This window comes from Sander lucioperca, chromosome 2 (genome assembly GCF_008315115.2).
Source record: "Sander lucioperca isolate FBNREF2018 chromosome 2, SLUC_FBN_1.2, whole genome shotgun sequence".
Classification (NCBI taxonomy): domain Eukaryota; kingdom Metazoa; phylum Chordata; class Actinopteri; order Perciformes; family Percidae; genus Sander; species Sander lucioperca.
In genome coordinates, this window is record NC_050174.1 from 34,328,590 (window position 1) to 34,340,209 (window position 11,620).

The 11,620-nt window shown below is 41.8% G+C and overlaps 1 protein-coding gene across 1 annotated transcript; it reads left to right on the forward strand.

The window, feature by feature from the left end:
• The first annotated feature begins 838 nt into the window (after positions 1 to 838).
• On the forward strand, positions 839 to 11,620 carry LOC116054482 (L-serine dehydratase/L-threonine deaminase). The gene is made up of 9 exons (XM_031306056.2): positions 839 to 1,084; positions 2,962 to 3,118; positions 4,466 to 4,505; positions 5,478 to 5,617; positions 7,109 to 7,200; positions 7,859 to 8,086; positions 9,170 to 9,294; positions 10,383 to 10,577; positions 11,087 to 11,620. Exons 2-8 carry the CDS (start codon positions 2,966 to 2,968, stop codon positions 10,574 to 10,576), a joined length of 972 nt encoding a protein of 323 aa, XP_031161916.1. The 5' UTR covers positions 839 to 1,084; positions 2,962 to 2,965; the 3' UTR covers position 10,577; positions 11,087 to 11,620.

The following is an 11,620-nucleotide window of genomic DNA, read 5'->3' on the forward strand; positions in this document are numbered from 1 at the left end:
TGGTTATGAGGAGCAATATGAGAGAGAAATTTGGTGATCGTTGTTTAAGTTAAGCTTTTTCACAGTAAGCGTTTTACAATGTCCCCCGAGGCAGCAGCAGGCTCCGGATCATTCAGGTTTGAAGCGTCCCCTCTCCACACGGAGCCCGCTTTTGGTAACGTTTTAGTCGGGCACCGGGGGCCAAAATAGTCGCGACTCTTTTGGTAAAGACAGCGGTGTGTGTGCTTCAGAGAGGGGGAGGAGAGAGGGAACACGGAGAGCACAGCGTGTGAAATGTCACTACGGGGACAGAGGGGTTATGGAATATTATGTCATAAGTCATGAGCGTTATGGTAAACATGGTTTTACACGCGATTCAGTGCTCCCCTCAGTGGTGTAATCTACGTGATAACGCAGTGTAGCCTACCCAGTGAGAAAGCTCCAGGATTTCCACATACCCACTCAAAAATACCCCATGACACGCAACAACATAAGCTACTTTCCATTATAGTTTTGATATATTTTGAATTGTCATCTGTGTTCTTTTTCTTTGCATAGGCTAAATAAAGGGATTTCCACCGTAAATTGGTGCAAAAAAAGTCTATCAGACTGCACGAAATTAAGTCTGTGACGCTTAAAATTTCCCTGGGGGAGGACACCCAGACCACCCACTATGATATGTCCAGTCTGATATTTATATAGTAGGCCTACAGTGTACTCGCTAAAATACATTAGACTACACCACTGCTCTTTATCATGACAGCACACGGTGGAAAGTCCTACTCGGTTGTTTTTCTCATTTAGTCCTTCTTGTTTAAACCAGTTGAGCCTGCTTACATCAGACCGGGATACTTCCCAGACAACGGTTGTTGAGTATAAGAATGATTCATCATCCTCAGCCTGAACCGTAGACTATAAGGTCTGCACTCCCGGTCAGTGGGAGGGTCCTGTGACAGAATGCCTCGCTCTGATTGGTCCGCGAGTGGCCGAGCCCACAGCACCAGAGTGTATTTATGCACTGAAGATGCAGAGTGAAGGGAGGAAGTAAGTTTAGGATCAGTGATTTCCAGCACAGCTTGTTACCCTGCCATCCATCTGAACACTGGTAAGTTGGTTTTGTTGAATGAGAAAATTGATTTTTTTGAATGATTTGGGGATTTGTCTCTTGAGCAGGGGCGGAGCGGCAGGGGGGGACTCCAAAGCCCCAACTGTTCTCTCAAAAGCCCTGAATCTTTGAGGCTTACTTTTTTTGTCTTTCAGAGGCTGTAGCGGGCTCTGTTTTAAATCTAGACAGACGATATTGGTATCATATGAACTAGACATCTAAGGAATCCATTTGGTTCCAAATATGTCTTGCTAGCTTGTCGGGAAGGTGGCTAAATAATGCTCCAATGTTAGGCTATAAAAAAACCGGCATGACATATTCAAAGGGGTCTGTTGACCTCTGACCTCCAGCTATCTGAATGAAAACGTATTCTGTGGGTACCCACGAGTCTCCCCTTCACTGACACACACACTTTGTGTTAATCGAATCAGTATTTCCTCGGAAACTGTTATGTTTTTCCCAAATGATATACAGATTTTTAGGCATTCTATTATCAAATGTCATGAAAAATAGTGCAAATAGCTGTCGTGAATGGGGAAAAAAAATCTCATGCCCCCAGATCCTCCATGGTCTGGGCTGAGCCACGAATATTTACATCGTGCACCCTCATTCTGGCCCAATGGAAGGATCCTTTGTTCAGTCACCACATTTTCAGGCGTTTCCACTGTGAGATCGGCAGTCGAATCAGGCTCCTTAGATCTCAGTGTCGACTACTAAGGGAAGGGATCAACCGATACAGATTATCAGTAGTTAGTAAAACCAATATATGTATAATATATAATATGATATTTGGAAGCAATATGCATTTAGAGTGAAAATTAAAATCTTTAAGTCAGATTTAAGATTTTGGAAAGCTACAAACTCCAACACAAAACTTTGTTTTAACCTTGTGTGTGCTGTCTTCCCATCGACCATGCAACTTTTTAGTTTCTGGGTCAATATTTAACATTAAAACTGTATGACACTTTTACGCGTTTTTGTTACTTTTTACGAATTTTTTCTCACTTTTCCCGATGTTCTTTATAATTTTTTATGATGTCTTTGTTGTTTTTTTCTGCGCTTTTTGACATTTTTGGGGTTTTTTTCTACTTTTTTGTCACTTTTTTCAACGTTCTTTTATTAATTTTCTTCTTTAAATGCTATAAAATTGAATAAAACACCCAAATTCAATGGAAGTAATGAACTGATCGTTTATTCATACATGTGAAGAACGTTGTACAGAACCATCCACGTTATTTCTTTGACAATTTAGTTGAGAGAAACCCAAATTTCTGAGGTAGAACAGACAGACAGACAGACAGACAGACAGACAGACAGACAGATAGATAGATAGATAGATAGATAGATAGATAGATAATTTATTGATCCCCAAGGGGAAATTCAAGGTCCCAGTATCTCAAAGACATCACACACAACATACACATACATCATAAACAGGATGATAAAATAACAAATCCACATGAATAATATGGACAATAAAAGAAAAGATGCTAAATAAAATAAATCCACCCACATGAATGTACTAAGGGATGTATAAGCATGAGACGCTTGCAGTGAGAGGGCAGGGACTGACCCTGTGATTCAGTATGTATGGTAAGGTGCTCTATGAGAGTGTGTGTCATGTTGGTAGTGCAAATAAGTCCAATAGTGCAAGGAGAAAGTCTAGAGACCAGCGTTAAATATGGACAATACAAGAGATTGGCCAGGGTCGATAATCGGTCTATCCCTTTTTCAGGGTTACCCCTACAAGATATATGTGTGAATTTAAATATGTCCAAGGCACATGCGATGCAGCTGCTAAATTATGGGTACCGGCACCATTTTTGGCCCGATTCCGGCTCTGTGAGAAAGCATTTCTCTGCTGGTGTGTCCCACAGTGAGATGAAGACCCAGCAGCAGCTCCATGTGGCCACTCCTCTGAGACAGAGCCTGGCCCTGACCAAAGTAGCCGGGACGTCCGTGTACCTCAAACTGGATTCATCTCAGCCCACAGGATCCTTTAAGATCCGGGGCATCGGACACCTCTGCAGAACGGTAAGTCATTCTCCCCTGTAGAGTTGCAGCCATCGATTATTTAATTGTTGATCAATCTGAGGATTAATTTCTGGATTAACGGATTAGTTGTTTGGTCTATAAGATGTCAGAACATTGTGAAAAATGCTCAAGATGACGTTCTCAAATGTCTTGTTTTGTGAGGCGGTCCTCCCCCGAATAAACGCTCCCATGAGTCGATTGTTCAAGCCTCATTCTGACCTATATTTAGGTTTCTAGTGGCGGCGCCCTCTAGTGGCAGTAGTAGTTCTGATGGGAGCATAGCAGGAAGTAAGGCGAGGAAGTATAGGAGCGCCAAATGTCCTGGTAGCAAATTTATTTTCCTACTATGGCTACGCCAAGACCTGCCCTTCAATAGCAGCTCCATTGGTTGGGGTTAGGCATTGACCTCGAGTGGTTAAGGTTAGGATAGCCAATTGGTCAGGGGATAGGACCTGTACATGTAAGCATGGACGCCTGGCCAATAGTAGTGTGTGAATGCTATTGAAGGGCGGGTCTTGACGTGGCCATAGTAGGATTCGTAAATTTGCGTCCTGGTAAGGAGGCAGGTTGGGGGGGGAGGGATGGGTCAAACAAATACAGGACTTTCCCCCAGGAGACCGGGGGTCATGTCCCGTTAGAAAAGAAAAGGAAACAGAATTTTTTTAACTTTACGGAACAAACGGAGCTACGTCACGTTCTGCGTCACGTGGTAACCAACAGGAAGTGAAGTCACGTCTGATTTGAACCCAAACCTCCATCTTTTTATCTACTTAACGTGGTAGTTTTGGTGTCTAAACCTAACCAAAGTGGGACCGTTTCACAACGTTAACCACGTCTTTAAAACCGCAACCGTTACCTTCTCTGGTTTAGATATGAGGACGTATTTCCTGCCACCACTAGGGGGCGCTAGTTTATGAAATGCTCCTGTGGGTCGTATTAGAGGGGGGGAGCAAACGACCTGGCAAAAAATGTGGATCAGTGTTTCCCAAAAAGCCCAAGATGACGTCTTCAAATGTCTTGTTTTGTCCACAACTCAAAGATATTCAGTTTACTGTCACAGAGGAGAGAAGAAACTAGAAGATATTCACATTTAACAAGCTGGAAACAGAGAAGTTTGACTGTTTTTTCATAAAAATATGACTCAACCTGATTAATCAATTATCAAAATAGTTGGCGATTAATTTAATAGTTGACAACTAATCGATTCATCTTTGCAGCTCTACTGTCCTGTGGTGTGAGATGAACCAGTATGGAACAGTTTAAACATCTGCTAACAATCTGCTAACTTATTTTTACCCTGAAAACGTTCAGGTTTCTGACTGTCCCGTGTCTTGTTTTGTCTCGTAGTGGGCAGAGCGAGGATGTGAGCGCTTTGTCTGCTGTTCAGGTAAGCACAAAGAAAAATCAATGCAAGAGTCGTTCATCGCCTCTGCGTATTTGACTATGTAAATTTCTTTTTGGTCCCAACCAGTGATGTAGGCAGAAATTGTATTTTGGGTACGGATCCCCTAAAGCTAGGGTGTCAAACTCAGTTTCATTATGGGCCAGACTGGAAAATAAGAATCACATCCAGGCCCAGACGTGTAGAGTTTATTGACATGCTTTTATTTAATCAAAAAAGTCAAATATCTTTGACTGTATTATTGCATGTCTGATATAGTCTTCTCACTCACAGTTTGGTCGACATAAAGTCCTAAAAAAGTCAGCAAGAAGTTCCTCAGCCATCATGGAAAAAAAGCGCCAAAAAACTTCGGCAAAAGTGGCAAAAACGTCGGGAAAAAGTGACAAAATCTAGGTGGGCCAAAATGTATTGTGAACCTAAATTTATATGTGGGCCGGATCAGAATCTGGGAGGGGCTGGATTTGGTCTGCGGGCCTTGAGGGACATGTGGAATTTATTTATTTTTTTATGCGTATGAGAAAGTATCTGATGCTCACTAGAACCCGATCTAAGGCTTGCAAAAGGATGCTAAATAAGTACTGCTAACGTCATTCAGAGCTTGAAATCAGTTAACAGTTACCTCATCATCTTTAAGTTTGTTGATGACACTGTCAGGTACATTTCGTTGCGTTTTCAGGAAGATTTGGACTCCTACTCAGATTGGTTTCTTGTAAGCATGTGAAAGTATTTCGTGCTCACGAGTAACGTTTTTGCGTGAGCACCAGAGAGTATATCGTGCTCTCGAGATACTTTATGGTAACCACGCTTATAAAAAGTATGTTTTGGGCCATCTTTTCCCAGAAAAAAAGGACTTACAGGGTCATAACAGCCAAACACTGTCAGCACAACATGCTCAGTTCAGTCTTTAAAGGCTGCACACAACAGTTAAGACAAAAAGCTGTCTATTATTCCCAACAGGAGGAAACGCTGGCATGGCAGCAGCTTATTCTGCCCGTCAGCTCGGGGTTCCTGCAACCATTGTTGTTCCAAGTGTTACACCGAGCCCGACGGTGGAGCGGCTGAAGGACGAGGGCGCCACTGTCATCATCCACGGCAAGGTCGGTCAAACTCAACAGTCTCATGTTACGTCTTTCCACAGAGATTCACTCATACAATACAAGACAAGTAAACCTTATTATCCTGCAAGGAGAAATTCATCTGGTCTTACACTTCATACACTTTATATATATGGTCAGTACGAACAATACAATATACAACACACACATAAGAAAACAGGAAGTTCTACGATATAAGTATTCGCTGCAATGAAATTAACCAATAATCATTGAAATACAGGACGTTACAAAGTAAAACATAAGGTCCAGAGAAGAGCTACTAAATTAATTCCAGGAATGAAAAATATGTCTTATGAAGATAGATTGAGAACATTAAGTTTACCGACTCTTGTGTACAGGAGATACAGAGGTGATATGATCCAGGTGTATAAGCTTATACAATGAAATATATGATGTAACGTTTGAGCCTATCTTTCAGTTTTGGAGCAATAGGTACGAGACACGAGGGAATTCTTTAAAACTTTACCCTAGAACATGGGTCACCAACCTTTTAGAAACTGAGAGCTACTTCATGGGGACTGAGTCATACGAAGGGCTACCAGTTTGATACGCTCTTCTGAAATAACCAATTTGCTCAGTTTGCGTTTAGTTATATATGATTATTAATGATTAATGATACTCATCTATGTGAAGACACTGATCACGTTAATGATTTCTCACAATAAATATCAACAATGACTTATCAAGGTGGGAAACAGATAATATCAATATTCAATTTTCATTTTTAGAACAGGCCTGAGGGCTACTCATGTGGTCCTTGGGGGCTACCTGGTGCCCGCGGGCACCGTGTTGGTGACCCCTGCTCTAGAACATGCCTGTCTGAAAAGAGAAAGAACTTTTTTCACACTCCATGTGGTAAAATCCGTGCGGTAAAATCATGGAACGAGCTTCCAGAAGAAGTTGTGCGTTCCCCTTCAATTAATTCCTTTAAGAATAGGTTGGATGCATTTTGCCTGTCAAAAGGTGTAATGTATAATTATAAAGCTTGTCAGTAATTTATGTAACTTATTTATGAATTGGTAGAAATTTCAATCATGAAATGAATGTGTTTTATGAAAACAACATGTTAAAATGTGAATATATATATATATATATATATATATATATATATATATATATATATATATATATACATATACATATATATATATATATATATTTGTTTTATGTTGCTTGAGTCTGGAATAGAGGATTTTATATCCTGTACCAGAATGTTTTTCAATAAATTTCAATGAAGAATAAAGTGCCAACAGCTCAACCCTAAGCCTGTTTTAAAAGTCTTTAACTGATTTTTAAAGGAGTCCACATTTTAAAAGAGTCCACATTTTTAAGCATACATAGGGAAAAAAGTAAGTAAAGGTGGATTCTAGTTTCATTTTGTACACTTGTATTATTATGTTCTTGTTTTTCTTCATCCCATACTGACATTCAGAACAGACTGAGACTGAAGCTGTGTCTTTCTGTCTCTTTTAGGCTCTGAATGAAAGCATTGAATACGGACAGCAGCTCGTAGCAAACAACCCCAGCTGGATATTCATCTCTCCCTTCGACGATCCGCTCATCTGGTGAGACAATCTCAGTCCGTCTGTCTTCCAGGGGTTGGGAAGCATGTAGATTAACATGTACTGTGCAGAAATCTGTCACATCTGTCATGAGGAGCATAGGCGCCGGTTTATGTTTTCTTCCGTGGGTGCTCACGGGCGCACGCCCTTTAAAAGAAAAAGTGTGTCTAACTTTGAGGCCCAATAATTCATTCACATACTACGTCACAGACAATAAAAATACTGATATCACAGGTGTCTCGTGATATGACAAGCATTTTACAGCGCACTTGCATTCAAGAAAGAAGGACAGAAATTACTACATGCAATGCATTTAGAGATTTTGCGTTTTTAATCTTCCGTAGACTAGTGGAAATAAAACTTTATTTTACTAACGTAAAGTAATTTTCGCTTCTCACCTGCAATGTCTCCTCTTCAAAAAATCAAATCCAATTTTTAAGGCTGGTGTGTTGTTGTTGTGTGTGTGTGTGTGTGTGTGTCTGTCTGTCTGTCTATTTGTCTGTGTGCATGCGTGTTTGTGTGTGTGTGTGTGTGTGTGTGTGTATGCGTTTCTGTGTGTGTGTGTGTGTGTGTGTGTGTGTGTGTGTGTGTGTGTGTGCGTGCGTGCATGTGTGTGTGTGCATGCGTGTTTGTGTGTGTGTGTGTGTGTGTGTGTGCGCAGGGAGGGCCACACGTCTCTGGTGGCGGAGCTGGAGAAGGAGCTGACGGAGAAGCCCGGAGCGGTGGTGCTGTCGGTGGGGGGCGGAGGGCTGCTGAACGGGGTGGTGGAGGGGCTGCGAAGAGCCCACTGGGCTGACGTGCCCGTCGTCGCCATGGAAACCCTGGGAGCACACAGCCTCAACGCAGCCATGAAGGCCAGGGAGCTGGTCACGTTACCGGAAATCACCAGGTGATACGATCAGATAATTACATCATTCTCACATAGTTTAAATTATTTTATTTATAAGGACAACACACATTAATCCACATTTCTCTAAGTGTGTGTCAGTATTAGATATTACGTAGTAAGTTTTAACAACAAACTTCTTGTAAGAACATGAATGTGAAAACACAGTGTGCTTACAGATAAAATGTGAAATATGACTCATATATATATATATATATATATATATATATATATATATATATATTAGGGCTCTCAAAATAATGCGTTCATTTTGATTAATTAATCTCAGAAAAAATAACGCGTAAAAAAAATTAACGCAGATTAATCCATTCCATATTGACGTTTGCATACAGACGAAAATCTGGTGCCACTGATATGTCTGCTCTTCTCTCTGATGCTCTGAAACAGACATTACAGGAAACACAAACACCGCTGCATGTGACGATAGTTAACACTATCCTCGACAGCAGCTAACGTTAGCCTACCGCTAGCTAGTTAACACTATACTCGACAGCTGCTAACGTTAGCCTACCGCTAGCTAGTTAACACTATACTCGACAGCAGCTAACGTTAGCCTACCGCTAGCTAGTTAACACTATACTCGACAGCAGCTAACGTTAGCCTACCGCTAGCTAGTTAACACTATACTCGACAGCAGCTAACGTTAGCCTACTGCTAGCTGTGTACTGTGCGATATACACTGTACACTATATACTCACACATAACACACAGACACACACACAGACACACACACACGCACATGCAAACACACACACACACACACACACGCACATGCAAACACATGCAAAAACACACACACACACACACACACACACACACACAGATGCAAACACACACACGCACACACACACAGATGCAAACACACACACGCACACACACACACACACACACACACACACACACACACCGGCCCTGCTATTCTCTTATAGAGATCGACACACATACCAACGCACACCAAGTATAAACTTCAGGCCACTTACGTAGGCTAAAGCTCTGTGTGGAGCCTCCGCAGGTCCCTAAATCTGACTTTAGTCAAAGACTGACCTTTCTCTTTGTCTTCTCCAGTGTGGCGACCACGCTGGGCCTGACGCGGGTCTCTGCACAGACGTTTAAACTGGTGGGCGAGCACACGGTTTTCTCTGAAGTCGTCACAGACCAGCAGGCCGTTCAAGCCGTCGAACGCTTCGTAGGTGAGTGCAACCTGCAGCTCAACACATCAGAGCGGCAAAGAGTCAACTGCTAAATTAAATGAATCGCCAACTGTTTTCACAATCGATTAATTGGTTTGAGTCATTTTTTGTGGAGAATTTTTTTTTTTTAATGTAAATATTGTCTAGTTTCCTCACTCTGCTGTGACAGTAAACGATATCTTTGAGATGTGGAGAAAACGAGTCCTCCAAACTATACGAGGTTATCAGTCGTTTGTTCCTTCCCTCTAATCCGACCCACAGGAGCGTTTCACAAACTAGCGCCCCCTAGTGGTGGCAGGAAATACGTACTCGATGGTGTTTTAAGCCCCCAGTGGCGACTTCAAGGCACCTAACCCTAACCCCCTAACCATCGACTTCAAGGCATCTAACCCTAACAAAGCCCTACTAACAACTAATCTATTCATCCATAATAAAAAATGATCATTAGTTGCAGCTAGGGTTGCAAAGGAAATTTTCGGAAACTTTCCGGATACTTTGAATTAACAGAAAGTAACGGGAATTAATGGGAATAAACTGGATTTTCTTTCCATGGAAAGTTTAGCTGGGGAATTTTGGAAACATTGCAATTTTGATTTACTATGGTTAGTATATATATATATATATATATATATATATATATATATATATATATATATATATATATATATATATATGTCTTACCCCCCCCCCACCAAAAAAAAAAATAAAAAAAAATAAAACCTCCCGTATTTTAAAAACTAAATGTTGGCCAGTATGTAGTAGCCTATGCTGATTACTGCGTGCGTGCGACAAATATAGGGAGGACATTCAACTGAAGTTGCATTAAATCAGGTTGTTTTAACCAAGATTATGCTGCAAGATGTTTTTTTTCCAACTACATTTAAGTTCCCTGTTATAGACTAACAGTATTATAACAAGCAATATTAAAAATATCCAGTTTATTCCCATTAATTCCCGTTTATTCCCATGGAAAGTTTCCAACTTTGAAAATTCCCGGAATTTTGCAACCCTAGTTGCATCCATAGAGCAGATGTAAAAAGCCAAGCGTCCGCAGTGAGACTGACCTCCATCCTGTTTTCTTCCCTCAGACGATGAGAAGGTTCTGGTGGAGCCGGCGTGCGGTGCGGCTCTGGCCGCCGTGTACAGCGGCGTCATCCGACGTCTGCAGGCGGAGGGGGAAATGGCGCCGTGTCTGGGCCCCGTGGTCGTCGTGGTGTGCGGAGGAAACAACATCAGCATGGAGCAGCTGAGGAGGCTGAAGAAACAGCTGGGGATGATCTAGCGTAGAGCTGAAGCTCTTTGCCCGAACCCGATGGGACTTCTAATTTCTATCATTTTACACGGTCTGGGCTCGGGCTCGGGCTCCGGGCTGCGTGGTAAATGAGCGGTCAGGTGATGCGTTTCGATTAACGTGTAAATGGATGCTGAGGAGGTGAAACAGAGGCTGGCCTCTGGAAGACTTATTTTATTTTTTTGTTCCAACGTCCAAGTGGCCTATAGCCTACGTTAGTCATGAATAAATTATGTTAACAAAAAATTATAAATTACTCATTCTTGACGAAAGACGAAAGGCTGTGTGCGTGCGGTGCAGTCTCTTTTTTCTTTCTCTCCCTTTTCTGCCCAGTGGTGCGTGTGCGTGTGTAGACGGCCTGTTGTACAGTCGGGCTGTAAACGGGTTTGGGCTTTTAAAAAGCTGTCAATCAAAATATACTTGTCGGGCTCGGGCCTAATTCTGTCGGGCTCGGTCCTTTTCGGGCCGAACTTCTAAGGCCCGATTACAGCTCTAATCTAGCGTAACCACTTCTGTCACTCCTGACATTTTCTTTACATTTCTGTTCCTCCATCAGCTAAACTCCATTTATAAACCCAATTATTCATTCCAGACTGTGAGACGCTCCTGATCTCGGAGACTGACCAGATTTTCCAGATTATGCTTTTATTATTATTTATTATTGATTCTTTTAAAGCTTTTTTTTGGCCGTTTAAAGGTGCAATATGTAATACTGACAGCTAGTGTTTAAAATAGTTACTGCAGTACAAATTCAAAATACTGGAGAGTGCTCCTTTTGTTATCACTTATCTGTACAACATGTTGTTTATGCGAATGTCACTAACTTGTAAAAAACAGTAGAGAGAGATTGGGGAAAAGTAAAATACTGGAGAGAGTCGTCTCCTCGGCCCCCCTCCTCCCCAGACTCGAAGTTCACGTTGGTTGCCAGTCTGAGACCGCAGCAACCACAAGAATGTTGCTAGGCGCTTGTCTCACATAGCCAGACATTACTCCACAGCACAGCGGAGTAGCTAACGTTAGATGCTGGCTATATTG